The 22,445-nt window shown below is 49.1% G+C and overlaps 1 protein-coding gene across 2 annotated transcripts in view; it reads left to right on the top strand.

Moving 5' to 3' along the window:
- Window positions 1-58: 58 nt before the first annotated feature.
- DEPDC5 (DEP domain containing 5, GATOR1 subcomplex subunit) overlaps window positions 59-22,445 on the top strand; it is a 58,927-nt gene continuing 36,540 nt past the window's right edge. The window contains exons 1-17 of one of the 2 annotated variants that reach the window (XM_063144062.1): window positions 59-115; window positions 2,929-3,053; window positions 5,554-5,641; window positions 6,553-6,599; window positions 7,473-7,558; window positions 8,089-8,172; window positions 8,717-8,766; window positions 10,976-11,045; window positions 11,979-12,057; window positions 13,682-13,743; window positions 15,253-15,322; window positions 15,961-16,033; window positions 16,720-16,823; window positions 17,931-18,005; window positions 19,581-19,715; window positions 20,794-20,855; window positions 21,582-21,655. In XM_063144062.1, the coding sequence (XP_063000132.1) occupies window positions 2,996-3,053; window positions 5,554-5,641; window positions 6,553-6,599; window positions 7,473-7,558; window positions 8,089-8,172; window positions 8,717-8,766; window positions 10,976-11,045; window positions 11,979-12,057; window positions 13,682-13,743; window positions 15,253-15,322; window positions 15,961-16,033; window positions 16,720-16,823; window positions 17,931-18,005; window positions 19,581-19,715; window positions 20,794-20,855; window positions 21,582-21,655 (1,217 nt within the window). In that variant the 5' untranslated portion in view covers window positions 59-115; window positions 2,929-2,995. Of the gene's footprint in view, window positions 136-2,928; window positions 3,054-5,553; window positions 5,642-6,552; window positions 6,600-7,472; window positions 7,559-8,088; window positions 8,173-8,716; window positions 8,767-10,975; window positions 11,046-11,978; window positions 12,058-13,681; window positions 13,744-15,252; window positions 15,323-15,960; window positions 16,034-16,719; window positions 16,824-17,930; window positions 18,006-19,580; window positions 19,716-20,793; window positions 20,856-21,581; window positions 21,656-22,445 lie in introns of both variants that reach the window. The other variant, XM_063144061.1, reaches the window with a different exon arrangement.

Here is a 22,445-nt window from a genome sequence, read left to right as displayed (position 1 = left end):
CCTCTCCTCTCTATGGCCGCGCCACTTCCTCATCCGGGGACCATCTGGAAACCATAGAGAAAAAGGAGCGGCTCTTCCCTCGCGCTGTGGTGCCCGGATGAGGAAGAGCCCGAGGGTGAGCCTGGCCGCCAGCGGGTGAGTGAGCGACAGCGCCGGTCCTGCCCCGCCCCGCCCCGCCCCCTGCTCTCGTTGCTGCCGCCGCCGCCGCCGGGAGTCGGGCCCGGGCGGTGCCGGTGCCCGTTCGCTTCCTCGCCCCGCCCGGTCCAGGTTTTGGTTGTTTGGAGAGGGGGCGTGGGCCTGGCCTGGCCTTTCCACGGGGGAGACAGAGGCGGCGGATCCTGCGCTGCCTCACGTTGCGGGGCCCCGTTTTGAGCATACGTTAAAATAAAACCAACACCCTCCCTGCAGGCAGAAAACTAGCACAGCAGGGAGCCTTTCCCGAACATGGTGACTTTCCACTTGTAGGCGCCCTCCTCCCCCACCAGTCTTTTTTTGGAAAACACATGTGAACGTCGGGGGGCTTTCGCAACCGAGTCATCCCCGCCTCGCAGCTGAAGGGGTGCGCGCGCGCGCGCTGGATGGTGCGCAGGATTTTAGTAACGTTGAGCTCTGAAAGGGGAGAAGAGCGTCCTGTCCCGCCCCGGGACTGCGCTACCTCGTACCTGCTTCCTTCTGCTACAAGAGTAGGCCGGTCTGCTCACTCGACACGTGCCCACGCTCTTGCTCTGGAGCGGAAATGAGATGCCCCTGAGCAGGTACAGAGTCCACCTCTTGTGCCATTGCAATACACAATTCACTTGATGGGATTTGTAACTGTGAGGGCTGGTGATGGCCGGTGGCCTTGGATGGCTTTAAAACGGGGGTTAGATAGAGTCCCTGAGGAGGGGTTGGCTGGTGGCTGCCTCCATGATCGCGGCGGCGGCGGCGGCGGCGGCTCTCTTTGTCTTTCCAGAGGCATCTCGTTGGCCATTGAGAGGAACAGGATTTCCTCTCTTCCATTTGTGCCGACCTATCAAGGATCAGGCAGAATGGTTTCCAGACTTGAGTCTGGTTTCAAACTTGAGCCTCAGCATCTCCTTATCTATCTGATTAGGTTTCCTGAAACAATTTAATGGCTGCCCCAGTCTCTTATTTGCCCTCATTAGTGTGGGTCAAAATCAGAAAAGCAATTCATGGAGTCTTAAAGATGAATAGATGTCGATACCAGTCAATGGACTCTTTGCTGTTTTGTATTGTTTGTCTTTGGCTCTAGCAGGCTTAACGGAGACGGTCTTTCAGCAACATTTCATTCATAAACTTGCATTGAGCAGGTGAAAGGAACCTGCCCCTCTTGCCACTCTGCTTGTGAGTGGGAAAAGGTGGTCAAGAATAATGAATCCATGTTCAGGAATCTTGAGTTCAGGAATCTTCCTGCAAGAAGCTGGAGGATGTGTAAATATCCTTGCAATAACTCTGAGCAACAAAGCCATCTGTTGGGGGTTTGAACCCAGCGCTCCTTGGTCCATCTCAAAAGTACCACCTGCTGCATCACTGATACAGAAGAAATGCGGCGCCTCACAAGGTGGCTCGCAATATCAGTTAAAACTGCCTCCCCCAACCTGACTTGGGTACCAGGTTGGGAAACGCTGAATTAAAACTGTCTACGATCTACAAAACAATCTCCCGACATGAACCTACCTTTACACTAAGCTCGGAGGATGGCAATGAGGGAAAGGGCCTTTTCAGTGGTAGCCCCCCAATTATAGAATGATCTCCCCAACGAGGCTTGCCTAGCACCAACATTGTTATCTTTTTGGCGCCAGGTCAAGACTTTTCTCCCAGGCATTTAACAGCATATGTTGAGTTTTTAACTGACTCAGAATAGTCAGTTGCATTGATCAGGTGAAAGGAACAAATAGATAGTAGCTAATCTGTTTTTATGCTTTTAAATTTTGTATATTGGTTTTTAATGTTCAGTGTTTTAATCTTTGTAAATCGTCTAGAGAGCTTCAGCTATAGGGTGGTATAAAAATGTATTAAATCATCATCAAAAACCTGAACTGCAACTGCAGAAGTGGCGATGGTGGTGGTGTGGAAACCAGTGTAGATTGAGCAATATCAGAGTTATATGCTCCGAAAGCTATGCTCTAGACCAGGGGCAGGCGATATACTCTCCAAATGTTTTAGATTACAACTCCTATCAGCCCCAGCCAGCATGACTAATGGAAAGGGATAGTGGGAGTTGTAGTTCAAACATCTGAAGGACACTAGTTGCCTAACCCAGCTTGAGGCATAACCCTGGGTACCTTTTGCACCAACTGAAGCTTCTAGGCCCTTTTCAGTGCAGTTTCCAGACATGTAAAACGCGTATTGTGATCCATCCTGGATGTGGCCAAGGCGGGCAGGGGTAGTGCGGCACATCTGCCTTTTCAAGGGAAGGCTGCAGTTGGCCTACCGGCTAAAGCTATACCAAAGCATCATCTGGCCACAGCCCCCCCTCCCCCACTTGTCTCGGAGCAAAGCTGGGTGCAGGGACAACCCCAGACTGCACCTGGCCCTTCAAGGGGAGCGCAGCAGCAGCCAGAGCAAGCTTTGCTCCTGACCCTGTTGCCTGCACATCTTGAGCATCACAAGCGATCGACCCTATGTTCCATAGCTCAAGGTTATTGGATTGGAAGGGTGGGCAGAAGAGGGATCTGCAGCTTCTCTTCTTTGCACGACAAGCTGCACCAGGCAACACTGCTTCTCCAGCTTGGCCAAAGGCGAGGTACACGTGACGTGTGGAACGGGAGCAATGTGTAAAAGGAGCTAGAAGTGCTCGATGCGGTCGTGCTATATGGAGCAATTGCCACCCGTGACTTCCTGTTAGGTTGGGCTTAGGTTGTCTTCCTTGTAACGTAAAATGGGAGCTGAACGGCTTTGATGGTTTTACTTGCCTGGATTTTGCAGAGCAGCAAGATGTTGACGAAGCCCCTGCTTTCTGCCAACTGAGAAGAGCAAGGACGCCGCGTTCAAGATGAGAACCAACAAGGTCTACAAGCTTGTCATACACAAGAAGGGCTTTGGAAGCAGCGGTCAGTAGCCTTGCTGGAGGTGGCCGAGGGTGGGCAGGGCTGGCTGCTCTGAAGGTGCCCTAGCCTGAATATCCTCGTGGAGGGGGAGGGACACCCAGCCTCCGTGCCGCTTCTGGCCCACCCCAAAGCCTGTGGGGCAGCCCTCCCAGGTTCCTGGGGTGGCTCATGAATGCTGGGTGTTTGTGAAGCACAATTCGGGTGATTAACTGCAGTGCCGCCCTGTGCATGCTTCACTTTAAGGGAAGTCCTGCTGGGTTCAGTGGGGTTTCCTCTCCAGCACGTTGCAGCGTCAGGCATCCTTACAATTGGTGGATCTTATTACCCCCGTATAGCAGGTGGGTGTGGCGTGTGGCAGTAAGACTGAGACATGGAGGCCTGCCAGGTTCGTTTATTTATTTCTATTTTATTTATTTATTACATTTTTATACTGCCCATCAGCTGAAGCTCCCTGGGCAGAGCACAATTAAAAACTATACAATACCATATAATAAATTTTAAACATTAAAAGTTCAAAAGGCAATGTAAAACTAGCTGCATTAAAAACCAGCGAAAGCCTGCGTAAAAAGGTATGTCTTCAGGAGATGTTTAAAAGATATTATGTTTTCCTCCTCCCGAACCACACGAGGGAGGGTCCTCCAGAGGGTGGGTGCAGCCACTGAGGCTCTTCATGGTGGCATTCTGTTCATTTCGGAATGGCCAGCAGGGCCTCCTCTGAGGAACGTAGTTGTCGTCTGGGTGTGTATAAGGGGAGGCGGTCTGCTTGGTATCCTGGTCCCAAGTTGTTTAGGGCTTTGTAAGATAACAATCATAGAATAGTAGAGTTGGAAGGGGCCCATAAGGCCATCGAGTCCAATCCCCTGCCCAATGCTAAAGATGTAAAATTTCTGGAAATTTTGAAGCCATGGAAAAAAACCAGTTTTTTTTCCTGGGAAAAACAGAAATTTTAGGAAAAATTGAAATAATGCAATATTAGCAGTTTTTACAGATTGAAAGTCACTTCGTTACTTTAGGAACATAAAATGTAATTATGTCAAAGTTGGTTTGGCATAAAATTATTACATTTGGTATATTAAAAGTAGTGTACTCAAACAATTATTACAAATTTAATTTACTTTTTTTACTTTTTTTGGTAACAAATGGAGCTACAAGCTCCTGAACTGTTAGGAACACCTGAACTGTAAGGAACCTCTTTGGTTCTTTTGCAAAAAACAATTTTAAAAAACAACAACTGAAGAAACCACCACCATTAGTAGCAAAGAAAATTATTTATGTCTCCGCTAGTCCTCCAGTGTCAAGACATCAAGCCCCCATTCCCATAAAAAGAACTGAGAAAAATGGGGGGGGGGGGGGCACCAAGATTCAATGAATCTGCATGAAATTTAGTCAGACTTATTTTCTGACCTATAGCTATCACTATTAGTTTCAGTCTCTGCTTCCGTGGCAGTGCTGCCCCCTAGAGGCAGAAATGCATCTTCCTCTTGCATTTGCAGTTGTAGTCTCAGTTTGCAACCTAGGACTTGCTTGTCCTTGGTGCACAGACATTGTAATAATCTGATACTGTACAGTTTTTAGAAATCATTTGGAGAAGTAAACATCTGAACACCTTGTCTTAAACACTGTATTCATCATGCTAAAATAAAACATCCCGTAATCCATTTTTTCTTCATTTTTTTCAATTTTTCAGAAAAAACCAATAAAGGAAAAAAACCAGTTGCCCTCCGAATTTTTCCATTTTTTTCCGGGCCTTCACATCTCTACTCAATGCAGGAGTCCACCTTAAAGCACCCCTGACAGATGGTTCAAGAGGTGGAAAACATACATAACCTTGTATGTGGCTCAATAGCTAACAGGCAGCCAGTGCAGTTCTTTTAACACAGATTTTATATGAGCAGAGCTATGAGTCCTGGTGAGCACCCTCGCTGCTGTGTTCTGCACTAGCTGCAGCTTCCGAACCACACACATGGGTAGCCCCACAAAGACAGCATTACAGTAGTCTAATCATGAGGTTTGCTGAGGCAAGATTTGAACCCGGGCTCAAAGCTGACACTCTCAGCTGCTCCACTACAACAGTTCTTTTAAAAGCTCTCTTGATCCTTGCAGTAGTGTTGCCTTTTTCCTTGGCGGGCACATTGAGGCCTCTTCTGGCTTCTGAGCCTTTAGGGGCAATGGCCAACCCACTTTGACCCTGTTCAGATGACCTGCTAAGCCATGGTGGTTATGCATTTTCTGAACCATGACTTCGTGCCTCGTGTGAACCATTCATAACCATGGTGGCTAAATAACCATGGTTTAAAAACGTCACCCATTTGCTGCAAAAGGGCTGGTGGCTTGGCATGTTCGAACAGGCCCTTTCTCTAGCTTAGCACCAGCACCAGCTGGAGACGGTGCTTTTATTGAAATAAATTCTTGGCTATCCGAAAGTGCTGTGGGGAGTGCCCTAAATAGCAGTTCACATAGGACTTTTATCCTACTGATTTACCCTTTATTGGTTTCCTTTCAGATGATGAGCTTGTGGTGAACCCCAAAGTATTTCTTCAGATCAAGCTGGGAGACATTGTGGAAATTGCACACCCCAACGATGAGTACAGGTGAATCCCATAGTGATTCTGCACATAACAACTTGGGGACAAGGTGAACGATGAAGGGCCATCTTTGCAAATTCCACTAAATAGTTAGTAGCTCTGGTGTGTGTTGGGTAAAGGCCTCCAGCTGAACAAAGTAGCAGTTTGTGAAGAAGGGCTGGTTTTTGTTTTTGTTCAAGGTCTTGGCTATTATCCTTTGCTCTTTTTGGCATTGGAGCAGGAGATTCCAGCACCGCTCAGTAGGGTGGCGTGTTTGCTTTGAGCATGGGTGGCAGAGAGATGTCTGCTGCTCTGAGGTTGCTGGACTGCATTCAGGCTGGGCTGCTTAACTAAACAGTACAAGTTAAGCTCTGCTTTGACACTTCCATTGGGCGGGTGGGGTGGAGGATAATCAGGGGTCTGGAAACAAAGCCCTATGAAGAGAGACCGAAAGAACTGGGCATGTTTAGCCTGGAGAAGAGAAGATTGAGGGGAGACATGAGAGCACTCTTCAAATACTTAAAATACTCTTGTAACACAGAGGAGGGCCAGGATGTCTTCTCGATCCTCACAGAGTGCAGGACATGGAATAACGAGCTCAAGTTAAAGGAAGCCAGATTCCAGCTGGACATCAGGAAAAACTTCCTGACTGTTAGAGCAGTACGACAATGGAACCAGTTACCTAGGGAGGTTGTGGGCTCTCTCACACTAGAGGCCTTCAAGAGGCAGCTGGACAACCATCTGTCAGGGATGCTTTAGGGTGGATTCGTGCATTGAGCAGGGGGTTGGACTCGATGGCCTTGTAGGCCCCTTTCAACTCTGCTATTCTGTGATTCTATGAGGTGTTTAGGGTTTTTTTAGCACCTCCTGAGCTGAAACATTTAAGCTCCTTAAGCGTAGGCCCACTGATGTGACGTTTTGTGTCTCTTCTGTTCCAGCCCTCTGCTGTTACAAGTAAAGTCACTCAAGGAAGACTTACAGAAAGGTAGGATTCCAGTTATTGGAGCTCTAGGAAAGGTGGTGCGCTTAACAGAAATAAACAGTTTTAGGTATTCTAGCTTAAGGATGATATTTTGATTAGCCTTGCATTCACGCTGAATATATTTGATCAAATATTGTCTGGCTTTGTGTATATTAAAATATAAATGATCTGTTATTTCATTATATTGTCATAAACAAATACAAGTGCTGGTATTGAACCATGGGCCTCCTATCTGGAAGCATGGGGTCTCTTGTTGGGCCGGTTTGCATGGAATTGCTGTGAATTCTGGCTTTTTGTTACGTGCAACGTGCGAATGCACACTGTCTCATTGCTCCCACTTGGCTCCCCTGGCCACAGGTTCACCTGGCACCTACGTTATACTCTTTTCGACGCCAGGTGACAACCTTTTTATTTTCCCATTATTTTAACAATTTATCCTCTTCATTCTTTAACTTTGCTATTTTAAATCTGTATTAATCGCTGCATTGCTGCTCATTTTTATCCTAGTTGTACTTTTATATTGTACTTTTATACTGTGTTTTTATACTGTTTTCTATTTTATACTTTAATTGTCTTCATGGGGAATGAGCAAAGCGTGTTGCGCACTCGGCTGCTGCTTTCAGAAACTCTGAGGGAGGTTTGGCTTATGGTATGGGTCTATTAAGCATATTTTTAATTGACTTCCTGCTCTCTTTTTTAATGCTGCATGTTGCTTTGGGTACTTCTTCTTAATAAGTGCAGTCCCTCTGGCCAGCGGTGAGAGAGTGAACATCTCCTCTTATAACTTTTCCAGAGCTCCACCATAAAATCTGTGCTGGGGTAACTCCACTGGAAATGGTCTTCTGCCTCTGATCCAGTGTTTCCTTCCTTTCGCAGAAACCATAAGTGTAGATCAAACTGTCGCTCAGGTGTTCCGACTGAGACCCTACCAGGATGTCCACGTGAATGTTGTCGACCCAAAGGTATTTGTGACACTACAGGCTTCAGTCTGAGCCATTCCCGCCTGGTCTGTTGCTAAGCACGTGGGGGCCTTCTCCATGTCCAGTTTGCAAAAGCGGTTCCATGAGTGTTCTGAAAACACGAAGCCCTTTTGCAAAGGTGCCTTCACCTTGGGGGCAGCTCTTGTAGCAGAAGAACAGTCTCCTACACCTTGCCATGGGGCAGCCCCCATGAACGTGAGTGCCCTTGGCCAGTTCGGCATGCTTCAGAAGCTAGACGGAGTCCTCCTGCCCCTGCCAGCAAGTGTCCCTTGGGTGTGTATCTGCCACCACATGAGGCCATGTGTGTTCCTGCTTGCCCCCTATAGAAGGATTGGCGCACAGGGGGCACGCCAGGGCTGTGCAAGAGAGGGGTGGGGAGCATCTTCTTCCTGGCAAAAATCCACAGGGATGCACTGAGGGCCCCTCCCCTCCGGAGCGGGACGTGGCTGCTCTGGGCCCAGAGGCAGCGGCGTCCGCCTTCATCCCTTCTCCCCCGTCATGCTGTCTTTTAGGAGGTGTCCCTCGACTTGGTGGAGCTCACATTCAAGGATCAGTACATCGGGCGAGGGGATATGTGGCGGCTGAAGAAGAGTCTGGTGAGGACGTTGCTTCTAACGCTCAGTCGTTCCTATGGTTGGGGTAGCTGAGGTCTTGGCGTGGGGGTCTGACCTGCAGCTCTGCGCAAAGACCCCAGCTGAGCAGGCTAGGTGTGGATGCTGGCATTGAGAGGTGTCCTCGCATGGCTGGAACTTTGGCATGGGTACACAACGGGGCGGGCGGGTTTGCGTAGAAGTTGGAATTTGGGGGCCGGCCTGGGGCGTAAAGGGAACTGGGCTGAGAGGGGGCTTCGTTGGGGAGAGAGGGTGGGCAGGCGGAGGCTGCAGTGAAGCGGGAGAGAGGCCTCTGGGTGGACCCGCAAGCCTTCAGAACCCCAGGCTCCTGGGCCTTGTGCAAAAGCGGCCTGAATATTTTAAAATTTGGTCACTAGTACTAGGAGTGGGCTTGCTCTCTGAATTGTTCAGGGCAGGCGGATTGAAGGACTGTTCCGTCCCCTGTGAATTCTAACCATCTTGAGTACTAATCACTCTGCATATCCTTCCTCTCCCCCCTTCCTCTCTTTTTAAACCAAACGCCTCTTAGGTTGGTACATGTGCTTATATCACTCAGAAGGTGGAATTTGCTGGTATTCGGTGAGTATCCAGTTCACATCCCTCTTTCCCCTTCCACCTACCCCATCTTTCCACATCTTTTTCTCTTAAAATCATGCTTAGGGCAGCTGTCTGGCCACTAAAAGAATTATGGTTGCCCTTGAGTAATAACATCTGACCAGGAGTGCACAGTTACTGTAATACGCTCTACGTGGGGCAGCCTTTGAAGACGGTTTGGAAGCTGCAGCTTGTGCAAAATGCAGCGGCCAGATTGATAATCGGAACCAGAAGGTTTGATCATATAAAACCGACTCTGGCCCGCTTGCATTGGCTGCCTGTATGTTTCCGAGCCCAATTCACAGTGCTGGTTTTATCCTATAAAGCCTAACATGGCTTGGGACCGCAATACCTGATGGAACACCTCTCCCAACATGAACCTACCTGTACACTGCACTCAACATCTAAGGTCCTCCTCCAAGTGCCTACTTCAAGAGAAGCTCGGAGGATGGCAATAAGGGAAAGGGCCTTTTCAGTGGTGGCCCCTCAATTATGGACTGATCTCCCTGACGAGGCTCGTCTGGCGCCAACATTGTTATCTTTTCGGCGCCAGGTCAAGACTTTTCTCTTCTCCCAGGCATTTAACAACATGTGCTGAGTTTGTTTGTTTTTAACTGACCCCAGAATAGTTGTTTTAAAAGGATATTGTTGTTTTTATGCTTTTAAAGCTTTATGCTTTAAATTTTGTATATTTGTTTTTAATGTCCACTGTTTTAAACTTTTGTAATCTGCTCGGAGAGCTTCGGCTATGGGGCAGCATATAAATGTAATCAATAAATACATTTTGGCTGGCCTTGGTTGCCAAGCCAAAAGGTACATTCGCTAGGACCTTGCCCCTTCCTTCAGTGCAATCCGTACTCCGAAACGGATCTCATTCTAGCCGAGGGGATTCACTCCCAGCTCTGTGTGCTTAGGGTTGCAGCCCTTATGCAGGAGGTCTGGTGTATTGACCCCACTCCACCCGCTCCAGCTCCAGCTCCAGCTAGTTGCAGCTTGGAGAGGGAAAAGCTGGGGCTTGTTTTGGACGCCTGCGAGCCAGGGTCCCGGTGACCAGAAAGTCTGGCCTGGCTACCAAGGCTAATCTCCCCAGGTGTTGCTGTGACTATGGCCCTGCTCATCTCATAGCAGCCGTAAGGAGAGTGGATCTCTGAGGACCTAAGTGAGTGGAAACTTTTGTGAAAGTTTAGGAATCCTTTAGGGGAATCCACTGCTCAAAAAGGGCTATTTTGGAGGTGTTGCGGTTTGGATCATTAGCATGTGGTGCAAGATGTCTCGCTGCCTGAGGTGGGAGGATGCCCCGCTCTGAGACCCTTCCCCGTGTTTTTTTGTGGGCTTGCTGCTGCTGCTGCTGTTGTAGCAGTGACAGCAGTCCAGGTGCTCTCCTCCATCAATGCCTTGCTCTGAGGAAGGATCCCTCAGAGTGGGGCATTGTTTGGGTTTTGTGTACAGTCTGGAGAGCTGCACTGGGTGTGTTCCTCCTGGGGCATTTGCCCCAACAAGAAAGCAACCAGCGGGGCTTTCTGGAGCCCCTGCCCGATACCTGCCTCTGAGGAAGGTCTCCTCGGAGCGAGTCGTGGGGCCCGCTGGATGCCCTGAAGTGCTGCACCAACCGCTTCCCTGCCGCAGCCATTGCTGTAACGGGAAAGCAGCTGGCAGATTCCCCCCGGAGTGCCGAGACACCCAATGCCTTTGTCCTGTGGAGCTCTTCTTCCTTCGGCCGGGCTGCTGGTAGCAGTGCTCTGAGGCAGGTGTCAGCGGCAGCAGTTCCACCAGCCCCAAAATGCCTGGGAGGTGATAGGTGGCCCTCTTGGTGGTGGGTGGGTGAGGCGGATCCGTGGATGGCTGGTGGATCTGCCACTGTTTCGTGGGAGGGCCTAATCAGCTGCCCTCATCATCAGCACGTTCATTGATTAATTAGGCACCATGTCTAAGTGACAGGTCGATTAATCAGGCACATGGTTGGTCAACTAAAAAGTTCGGGTGGCCGCCCTGAATTGCTTGCCCAACTGCCCTTGGAGCGGCATTAAGACGGAGAGGAACGTGAACGCCCTCTTTCTTTATCCAAAGCCTTTGGACGTGGGTCAGATCTGTTCCTGCTCTCTCCCAGCCTGGCCAGTAGCACTCTAGCTGGCAGGCCCACCCTAAGTAGCAAAGTTTTCTGTGTGTCGTATTATTTTCCTTGGTTTGTTTTCAGAGCTCAGGCCGGTGAACTGTGGGTGAAAAGTGAGAAGGTTACATGCGGCTACATCAGTGAGGACACCCGGGTAGGATTCTTTCTTTTTTTAATGAAGTGTTCTCTTTCAAGCATTGATTTTGGGCCTCTGAGTTGCTATCAGTCTACAACTAGAACAGCTAGACTTGTGGTTGTTTTAAAGCTTTCTAACTTCAGGGAACCCTTTCCATGTTACATTCTCTGCCAAGAAACAGGTGCATGCCTGCATGTTGCACAGAATTCTGGGAGGAGGGGAATGATGCTGGGGGCACACCTGGTTCTGATGGACAGCTGCTCAGGCCTGCTGGGCCTCTCTGTCACCTTGTGTGACCTGAGAGTCACACCGCCCTAGAGTGCACCCCTATGGCTGTTTCAGCCTGACTGATATCCTAGGGTTGTTGCTCCTTCCTTTCTAGAGTATATCATGCCCATTCCGTCCTGCTTTTTGTGGATTCCTGCAGCCACCAGGTTTGAGCCACTGGTGCCATTGTGCCACACCTAGTGAAGATAGCCTATAATCTGCAAGAGTAAGCCTCCTAGTTGCATAGTCCAGTGCTCAAGCTGGATGCAGAAGTGTCTTTAAGTATCGTGGTGTGTTGTCAGGTCCTGTCTGAACTCTCAGTGCATGGAGGCCAACTTTGGCTGTTGGTGGTGGTGCCTCTGTAGTTCCCTCCTTTGGCAAGAGCCAGGGACTGACATCCAGGCAGAATACCCTCCTCAGATCCCACAGGTCACTAGCGAAAGGGCCTGCTGTGGTCTCAGTGCTTGGCAAATCAGTATCTCAGGCAAGTAGACCTGAGCAGGCTCAATGCAAGGATGCAGTGACCCTGAGGGTTAATGGAAAAGAGAGGGCCAGAGGACTGCTCTGAGGCTCCCTTCCCCATGTAAACAGGAGTAGGTGAGCCAGAATAACATCCCTGAATTGATAGATCAGCCCATATCGTCCTCTTGGTTGAGCTAAGAGCTCTATGTGTGTGTCTTGCAGGTGGTGTTCCGCTCAACCTCTGCCATGGTTTATATCTTCATCCAGATGAGCTGTGAAATGTGGGATTTTGACATCTATGGTATGTATGTATGTATGTATGTATGTATAAATAAGGGCCTTCCCAGAGAAATGCCCCACACCTTTTTTTTCAGCACTAGGCTTTATGATAGCTAATCCAGCCCCGAGTGAGCACTATTCTGCTCCCACATAATGGGGGAAGAGGGCAGGTGCAACATCAGTTGTTCTCATTTTTCATTCGCTTTTTAAAAAATGTGGGATTGGTATGCTGAAGCTCAGGAGGAGGAAGAAATTATGTATACAGTTTGTACCTGTTTTTCTACATTAACAGGGATTCAGAACGTTTTACAAGTTTTCTTTCAGAAAAAGTAAACAGTAGGACGGGGAACTATAATTTCATAGACCTGGGATGAGAATATTAGGAAGGAATGTAAGAAGCTGCCCTCCTGCTGCATCTGACCCCTGGGTCCACCTGGCTCAGTGTGGTTGACACCCATGGGCGGCAGCAGCAGCAGCAGCAGCAGCACCTGCCACCCCCAGGTTTTCCAGCCCCACCTGCAGATGCCCGGGTGGAATCTGGGACCTTCTCCATCTAAAGCAAGTGTCATGTCATTGAGGGACTATTTGCTTATTTGTTTTGATGGTTTATACTGTCTCAGCCATAAGAACACCCCCTCCCCGCCCATTGGCTTACAATGAAGATGAAAAGCATATAGAATAAAATCAGAGTAATCTAACAGTAAAATACAAAAGAGCTGAGAGTTACCAGAGTAGCAATAGGCCAGTTGTAGCCATGGGTTGCATAGTTCTAGCAATCCAAAAGCCAGGCAAAATAACCACATCTTGACCATTCGCCTAAAGGCTACGAGGGAGGGAGCCAAGAAAGCCTGTTCTGCAGCCCGGGCTCTGCCCCAGCCAGCCCCACCTCTGAGGACAAAGGGGCTCATAACAGACAGCAGCCAGACCCAGCTACTCCGAACCCCCTGACCATTGGCCAGGCTGGCTGGGGCTGATGAGGGTTGTCGTCTAAACGCCTGGAGGCCTCCAAGTTGCCGGTCTCTGCTCAATAGCTTCATAGTTTCATCTCTGTTGTATAACCTACTAACAAGCCTCTTGGCTGATAGTTTCTCAGAGGGCAAGCTCTACTGCACGATGCACTTTCATTTCAGCACTGCTCTGCTGAAGACTGTAAATCGTGATGCAGCAAACATGTGAAGCAGCCTTACGTCAAGCCAGGCCCCTGGTCCGCCTAGCCCAGTACAGTCTCCTTCTCTCCCAACTGGCAGTGCCTCTCTGAGGCCTCCATCATGGGCCGCTCGCTGCCCACATTGCTGCCTGAGATCCTTCTAAATTGGAGACTAAACCTGCGAGAGCATTTGCTCCAGCTCTTAACTCGGGCCCTGCCCATGTAGAAGAGACACCTTGGAAGTTGGCACAGTAGAAAACAGAAATCAGTTTTTGTCTCTTTTTCATAGAATCATAGTGTTGGATGGGTCCTTTGAGGTCATCTAGTCCAATCAGTGCAGGAATCATGCAGTTGCCATATCCCTGGCAGATCTGCCCAACTTCTGCTTAAATGTCTCTAGTGAAGGAGAACCTGCCACCTCCTGCGGCGGTCTGTTTCACTAACGCACAGCTCATACCATCATGAAGCTTCTAACGTTTCATTGTTCCTCCCTTCGCAGGGGACCTATACTTTGAGAAAGCTGTGAACGGCTTCCTTGCTGATCTTTTCACGAAGTGGAAGGTAACTCTGTGCCTTTGGCCCTACAGCAGAAAAGAGGGCAGGCCCCTTTTTTGGACCATGGTGCATTGCAACTTTAGCTCATATACAGGCCTGCTTGTAACTGGCATCCTTTGGAGCACTTCCGGGAGAGCCACGGCTTCTCAGCCTTTGTCACAATCAGTGACCCAAACTGAGCTCAATCTGCTGAGGTACAAATCAAATGTCAGCAAGGGTAGGAGATTTCTGTTGAGATTTCTGTTGGCTTTAAAAGCTGATTAGTTATGGCACAGACTGGGATTCTGGCACATAACCTTTTGTGTTAAGTCTCTGTCTGGGCCTTCCAGAGACTAGCAGAGGTTGCAGCAGTTCTCAGCCAAGTCAGCAAAGATGTGAATTAAGACAGAGATTCATGTAGGTTAAAATAAACCTTTTACTGGCAAATAAATATATAATTTAGTTATGGCAGTACAGATACAAATACTTACAAACGGTCAGTCAATACAGCTCACATCAAGTTGGGTACTAAATAAGGGTACTAAATAAACAACTAAATAAGGGACAGGGAAGTATTGAACATGAAAATACATTTACTTTTATAGACAACCTGTACAATGATGCAACTCCTTGCAACCCTTAATTGAAGACAATCAGTTAGACAATTATTCAATTATGACACTCAATGTCCAGGTGTAGAGTTGACCTTTAAGTTTCTGCTGAGTCTTCTGTTCCTCCAGATCCTCAGCAAATAACAAAGCAATGGAAAACATAACCAGGATCCATTCCAGGATCCAACAATTTCTCGGTAGCACCTGCTGTCTCTGGCCGAGGGATTGGTGGCTCCCAAGAACGGAGAGGAACAGGAGCCCGTCAGGTGCGCAAGGGTCCTGGGAGGTGAATTAGACTAAAGCAAGAGTCGGCGGCCTGCTCATGTAAAAGCATTTCATTTTTTAACCAGGGAATTATAGCAGCCTTGAGAAAGGGCTTCGGATGGAGGATAGAGATGAAATAAGTAGCTTTCAGGTATACAGAGAACCATACAGGATTCTGAATAGAGTTGAGTTTCCCCGTGTGCATGTTCATTACTTGACTCTCACAACTAAATAAATATTAAGCACTTGGTGGCTGCGATGTTTTCCCATTCTGTATCGTTCATTCATGACTCCGTTCCCCGCTTTTTCTCCGTAAGACCAGAGGAAGGCGCCGGGGGCGGTTCCTCCATTTGGCTTTCTAGAGGAGAAGCCATTCTTGTTGCCTTGGTGGCCAGAGCTGTGCTGGTTGGGGATGGAGAAGGCTTTGCTTGGGTAACGTTGTCATGAACAAGGGATTCAGGAGGTGGCTGATCCCAGCCAGAAGTGCTAAATTCCTCTAAAGAGGAGCACCTGTCCCTGGGCCCTCTTCGCTGTGATGTCTTCTCCCGTTGAGAGGAGACGCTAAAGAGCATTCCGCTTGGTTGAAACGACTGTTTGCGCGCGTGCCGTGTACTAAGGAATCCCATGAGAGCCTTCATCAGCTTCCTTTCCTGTCGGACAGGAGAAGAACTGCAGCCATGAAGTGACAGTAATCCTCTTTTCTAGAACATTCTATGATGCCAAGTCGTTAAGTAAGTAGTTGCAATAAATGTTCCTCTTCCTACTTTCCCTCGTGTGTGTGTTAGGGTGCTGGCCCCTTTCCCTTGCTATTTGGGATCATTAGAAGATGAAGGCTGAAATCCTATGCATGCTTACTTGGGAGCAAGTCCTACTGAACTCTCCTTCTGAGTAGACATGTATAGGAAAACCCCTTTTGCCAAGCAAGGAAACAGCAGGAGCTGGATACGAAGTAAGGCCAGCCACGCCAGGGCAGCAGCAACCTCCAGGGTAGGACATGGGGTTGGGAGGCAGGAGGCAGGAGCTTGAGCCCCACCGGGGGGTGGGGGTGGGGTGGGGAATGCCCCCGCTCAGCATCTGCCCCAAACCAGCAATGTCGGGGGCAGATCAGCCACAGCAGCAGACAGGAAAAAGACAACACAGGGTTCATTTCCTCATTCACTACTCATTAGAGCTGGGAGGGACAGTGGCTCCGGGCTCCTGGATGAGGGTTTTCAGCGATCTCTGTCTTAAGCACACTTGGAGATTGCTGGTCTGCGAGGGAGGGAGGGAGGGAGGGTGTTGCTTCCTCCTCTGGGATGTACAGTCTTTGGCTCGGCAGTCTTTGCAGTTCCATGGGAGTTGCGTATCATCTTGCTTCTGTCTGTCTTAGATGAATTTCCAGAGACACAGCGTTCCTCGATTCAGCAGGATCACGAAGGGAGATCCTATGAAGACTTTTACAAGTAGGTTTCCATGCAGTCTTTCCATTTTCTGTGGAATATCTGTATCCCATCCCATTGGTTGTATTGGCTGGGGATGATGGTAATTGCAGACCATCACATCTGGAGGGGACCGAGTTGAGGAAGCCTGGCCCAATTCTGTACAAGGAATAAACTGTTCTGTCTTCCTCCAAGATACCCCAGAAATTTTGTAAGCATGCTAAGAAACCTAGATTCTGGACTGGCATATAAGAAATTTATTTTGGATATTTCACACTAGTTGCAAAATGTGTATTTTTGTAAAATTTTGGAGTACTGAGGGGGAGTGGTTCATTGAATAATTGCGTACCTGCGGGGAGGTCTATGAGGGAGGGCAGAAGTTCTTTGATGGAAGAACTCCCAGTTTCTGAAGCTAGAAACTGCTGATCCCGTGTCAGTTTTTATTCTTCAGAAGCCTGAGGGCTTGAAACTTGCTGCTCTTTTTGGAAAAAATAACCAGATTCCCTCCCCTTCTTGTAAAATGTTAAATTCATGTTTGTGAAAGTCTTAAGATTTGTGTTGAATGTTCGGCCTTTTAGCTGTGAAGCAGCTTTTGGATAAACGATTTCTGCCTATAAATCCTCATCTCTTTATGATGTGAAGCTTACATAACCTATAAAGCTCTGTGCTGGTTTAATTTCTGTGTTCCCCAATCCCAATGCTTCTTACAGGGTGGTGGTTCAGAATGAAAGGCGAGAGGAATGGACGTCGTTGCTTGTAACCATTAAAAAACTCTTCATCCAGTACCCTGTCCTGGTGCGATTAGAGCAGGCAGGTACGGTACTATTTTGATGTATTTTCGCTTATGCTTATTACTGGAATTGTAGAAAGCATCGTATTCTAGATCTAGCATTGCTTAGCATTGGTGCAGCTCCCTCCTTGTGTTGCTGATGAAAAGGTTCTTGAGTTTTTCACTATAAGGTGTGCAAAGGGTAAAGGCTTTTGTGGCCGGGCGCGTGGCCGGATGTGTCCGCAACAGGTGCAGAAGGGGCAGAGGCAGCGCAAAGCTTGTCAAAAGGAAATGGTTCCGCTCGGGCTGCGGGGCGGGTTCTCACCTGCTAGCCTGTCTTGTTTCGTCAGAGGCAGGGCCTAGCTGAGGGAAGATGTAGCACCTCCCAGCCTCACAAACAAAATTCAGCGTCGGCAAAATGATACCATTTATTGGCTGAATTTAAGGCTGGTGTTTAAAAAGTAGGCTCCCACATTTCGAGAAGTTGGTCTGGCAGTCGTTTGTTCTCTACTTTCCCAAGTAAGGTTTGCAGCTGAGAGGTGCGAAAGGTCGGCCTGCGGCCCTGGGTGTCTGTGGGTGTGTTTGCCCTGGAAGGGATGCAATGCCCCCAGAGCTCATTGACCCGCAGGCCTGGGCTTCATTACTCCGTTTGCAAGGGCCTCCAGGAAAGCGTAGGACTCCGGTGGAGGCGTGGCCATTGCCCAGCCTCATGCCTTCCAAGCCTATTTGAAGTGGCTTTGAATCAAGACCTTTCCCTCCTCCCTTATGAAAGGAATCTTCAGGAGGGCTTTTCTGGGTATCCCCACCTTCGAAGGTCAGGGCTACCTGTGGAACGCTCTCGCCAGGGAGGCTCAGCTGGTGCTATTTGGGTGCCAAGCAAAGGCCATCTTGTTTTCCCTGGTTTTTAAGGCCTCGGTTGCTCTTGTTTTCATGCTTTTATTTTTGTGTTTTATTATTGATCCTTGATTATTTCATTTCATTGTTTTTAATTGTGCTGATCCTCAGCAGAGGTGCTCAAGGGGTGGGGTGGGGTGGAGTGGGAATACTTCCAGTAGATAATACAGTTGGTCTTCTGACATTGTAGCTAAAACATGACGACCTCTCTCTCTCTCTCTCTCTCTCTCTCTCTCTTTCTTTGTAATTAACATCTAGAGGGATTTCCTCCTGGGTGCAATTCTACTTCTGCGCAAGGAAATTATTTGGAGGCCATAAACCTTTCATTTAATGGTGAGTCTGGGCAGTTCTTACGCTCAGCTGCCTGGGACTCTTTTCTCCATGGCACAATCCTGCACTACTTTGGTAACATGTTTGAAGGGTAAATGGTTTGTAAAGTCAGACGAGGAGACCGATGAGTCATATGAAATCCTAGGGGGAAAAGCTTCCCTCACACCAGGGCTGGAATCAAACAGTCATGTGAACCTGTCCTACGTTTTAAAGGGCCTGGATTACTGCAACATGTTCTACGTCTTGTTGCTTTTGAAGTGTGTTTGGCACCTTCAGTTGCTCTACAGTGCTCTGAGCAAAGCTGGTTATTGGGAGCATCTGGGTGTCATGACAAGGCCTGTTCCCCTTGGTGTGGGGGAAAGAGTTTCAGGCAATCAGTCAGAATCCGATTCGGAAGCTGAAGAAACAGGACTAGAAACATCCCAGCTTACACAGGAAGTGGGGGAGGTGATTCTCCCAGGCTCTTCACTAGCCAGGGATGAATCTTCACCAGACCTTATCAGTGAAAACATTAACAACTCACAGTCTGTGGGAACTCAGGAATCCTCCGACAGGGAGGGGACTTCAGAGCTGGCCGATCCCAGGGTCTGCCGTAGGCTCAAACGGGCGGAGCTAAAGGTAGGCAAGAGGCGGTCAGCTCGACTAGCCTCTCACCAAAGGCTTCTTCCAAGAAATCCTCCTTGAAGTGAAAGGGCCTCAGGGGAAAGACCGTCTTCCCTTTTCTTGAAAGGACAATTGCCTTGCTTTGTTTAGCCAAGTGTGAGTCTAGAGGAAAGTTCCTAGGCTTTAAACTCTCTTGAGGTGCAGAAAGATGTTTATTTTCTGAATAAAGCTTTGCGGACAGGTCTTTATTGTCTCGCATTTTGGCGGGAGGGCGAGGAAACACGACACTGACCAACCTGTGACAAGAGTTCTGCTGGGCACTTGTTTCTTTCTGGGCACATGTCAAGTGCTGGTGATGACCGCTAACGCTGTACAGGGCAGGAGAGGAGGCCCTTCTCTGTGTTCCACCTCTTGCAAGTGAAATGCCCTTGATCGGGGGGGGGGGGGGGATGAGTGAAAGGACTTGCCTTCTCCGAGGCTGCGCCCGCCCTTGGGAGCTCCCTTCCTAGTGGGGGTGGCTTGAGCTGGCTCCCTGATAGCTTTCCACTGCCAGCAGGATACTTCTCTGTTGTCCAGACGGGGATTTGACCTGCTGAATTGATTTCTTCTGCTGCTACTGACTGTCAGGTTTATCTGTCCTTGTTTGCTCTTTAGACTGGTTTTGATATGAGTATTTTTATTTTAACTATGCATTATTGTTCTTAGGTGCTTAATGCAGAAAAGTGGGATAACTGTTTAAATAAGAAATAAACAGGAAATAATTGTTGAGGGCATAAATGGGAAAAATCATCCAGAGAGAATGCTTCAGTAGTCCGTTAACTCGAAAAGACGGACTATGTGCAAGCCTGTGTCATGAGCTGAACTTCGTTGTGCAGGGATTTTATTTTAGGTAGTTGTCATTGTTGAGAGCTAATGAAAGCCATGTTCTTTGCAAAACATTGGGCGTTCTTTTGATCCTGGCTTTTATCTATTTAGTGTTCGACAAGCATTACATCAATCGAAACTTTGACCGTACGGGCCAGATGTCAGTGGTTATCACGCCTGGGGTGGGGGTCTTCGAAGTGGACCGGCTGCTCATGATCCTGACCAAACAGCGCATGATAGATAATGGTAAGATGGTTTTCGTTACGATCTGTAGTTTCTCAGTGTGTTCAAGAGCCGGCTAAGTTCTCACATTGTCCTTCCCGTTACCTCCACGTGAGCCAGGCTGGACATAGGGTAGGGTGAGCTGTTTCCCCGGCTCCCACAATTGTGGAGGTGATTGTATCAGCCTGGTCCATGTGGAGGGTGTTTCTGAAGATCCTATAGGTGGGAGGGATTACAGGTGTGAACCATCTCCCGATTCTGCTCAAGTGGCTTCACCCTGGGCAGTTCAAAAGGCATCTGCACAGAAGTATGCTCCTAGGGAAGAGTGCTTCTTTCCAACTCAGGGCACCTCCCAAAAGCAGCAGCGGCCTCCTTTTCAGATAGGCGGAAGAACATGGATCAGACCAAAGGCCTCTGGGAGCCCACAAGCAGGACAGGGGCGCAATGTGCCACAGCCGCCTCCTGCTTGAGTTGCGCAGCAACTGGGGTTCGGAGCCATGCTGCTTGGAATTCTGGAAGTGGCATGTAGTCACCATGTTGGCTAGCCATGGGGTGGTCTTGTCCTCCGCACATTGAGAGTCAGGTCTTAAAATCCAGATTTTGTGAGTGACATTTTATATTGTCTGCAAAACCAAGCAGGAGAACTCTTCGTTTTAGTTGAGGAATGGCATGCTTGAATTCTCCCATACATACAGACAACAACACCCCCACACCCCCACAAATAATCCTCCAATTCTTGTTGTACAGTCTACTTCCTAGTGGGTGTAATGAAGAGTTTTACGTGTATGTTGGCATGAAGAAGAGTTTTCTCTAAATTGAAAAAGTTTATTTTCACAAATCAGGCTTAACTTGGGTTCTAATGTGAATGCAGGACCCCACATTGGCTGTAGGAGCCCTTTGAATACCCTTCTGAACGCTGTCCCACATAAACAGAGTTAGACGTGATGCAAACTTGATATCACAAATGAAAACACCTTAAACCAGTAGGAATTTGAACAGATTCCTTCGCAACCAGAGCATAGGTGGCTCTCAACGCCTCTCTCCTCTCCTCTCCTCCCCTCCAATCCCCCACCCCCTGCCCCGGATTTGCTTCTCTTCGTAGGGATTGGGGTAGATCTGGTGTGCCTGGGAGAGCAGCCGCTCCATGCAGTGCCGCTCTTTAAGGTAAGGCCCTGTTTTGTGTGGTTTCCTTCCTCACTCTTCACCCCTACGTCACCAGCCAGTGCCTAGCGCCAGGCTTTGCATCCTGGGCAACTGCCTTCTCCAATTTCTGTGCCAGAATAAATCCTCCTAATGCCTCCCACACTAGAGGCCTTCAAGAGGCAGCTGGACAGCCACCTGTCAGGGCTGCTTTAGGGTGGATTCCTGCATGGAGCAGGGGGTTGGACTCGATGGCCTCGTAGGCCCCTTCCAACTCTGCTATTCTATGATTCTATGAAGAAGAGTCAAACGTTTGTATAATTCAACCTCCACAATACACAATTTCCAAATAACTGGTAATGTAGTGATGGAGAAGTAGCAGAGCGGAGTGAAAGGCAAGATAGGCCTGGAGATGGTGGGGGTGGGGGGTGGGGGGCTGCTCAGCCCTGGGGGCAGGATGGAGTAGCCAGGGGAGAGAATGGGGCACTGACCTGCACCTGTGTATCTGCCTAACTGCCAGACACCAGGCTTGTTTCCGGGATGCCCATTCACTTCTGAACTTCCTCCAAAATACTGAGGCCTAGGAATGGGGTTTTCTGCTAAATGAAGACTGCCAACCTCTGGGCTGCCAACCTTTGTGTGCGCTGCCAGATCCCTTGCTTGCAGGACATACCTCTGAGTTCCCTCAGTGCAACACACCCTCCCTGAACAGGGATTGATGCTCCTTGTGCCCTTTTTGTCTTCTTGTAGCTGCACAATCGCTGCAGTCCTGGAGATTCTTGCTTGGGCGATGATTACAACATTCCACACTGGATAAATCACAGGTACAGGCCTGAAGTTCGGGCTGGAGCCTTGCAGCGGTGGCCTTTGCCTGGCGCGCTCCACCGTGGGCTCTTCTCCCTCTCCAGCTCTGGTGCTTCAGTACAAACCCAGAGAGCAGTATGGCTCTCCACACACCCTCCCTCCCTGAAACACCCGCCCTGGGCGCGCCGCTGCCTCCCCTCAGCCTCCACAGCCCCATTCTGCATTTGCTGTATGGTTCTGCTGCTGCAGAGGTCTGCAGGCCTTTCCCGCGCCATGTCTCTGCCTAACAAACGGAAAGAGAAGGGTTCCTGACTGTGCTTGGAAAGGGCGCTCTGCAGCCCCGCCCTCTGCGCAGCCGTGCCCCACAGGTGCTCCTGAGGCTCCAGTGCCAGTGGAAGCCCAGCTGGCTTCTAGCCCCAGTATGGTCAAGAATTCGTACTGGTGGACTAGCTGCCCTTTGGCCCTCTTTCTGCAGCTAGGAGCAGAGGCTGCCAAGGGAATGCTCGGGGGGGCGTGGCTCAGTGGTAGAGCCCCCACTTTGCATTCAGAAGGTCCCGGGTTCGATCCTCCAGGTAGGGCTAGGTAAGGATTCTGCCTGGAGAGCTGCTGCCAGTCAGTGCTGGACTAGATGGGTCCCTAGTTTGACTTGGCACAAGGCAGCTTCTTACATTCCTATGGAGTTCTTGATCATCAAAGATGAGTTTATTTTAGACGGACCCTACAAGGGGAAGCCTAAAATGGAGCACAGCAGGGGGCTGCACAGTCCATCTGGGTGCCGCCCGTTGGTTCCTTCCTTCTTCTTCTTCTTCT

Source organism: Elgaria multicarinata, chromosome 18, assembly GCF_023053635.1.
Source record: "Elgaria multicarinata webbii isolate HBS135686 ecotype San Diego chromosome 18, rElgMul1.1.pri, whole genome shotgun sequence".
In the NCBI taxonomy this organism is placed as follows: Eukaryota; Metazoa; Chordata; class Lepidosauria; order Squamata; family Anguidae; genus Elgaria; species Elgaria multicarinata.
The sequence above is the reverse complement of the archived record's forward strand: the minus strand, read 5'-3'. Positions and strand labels throughout refer to the sequence as shown.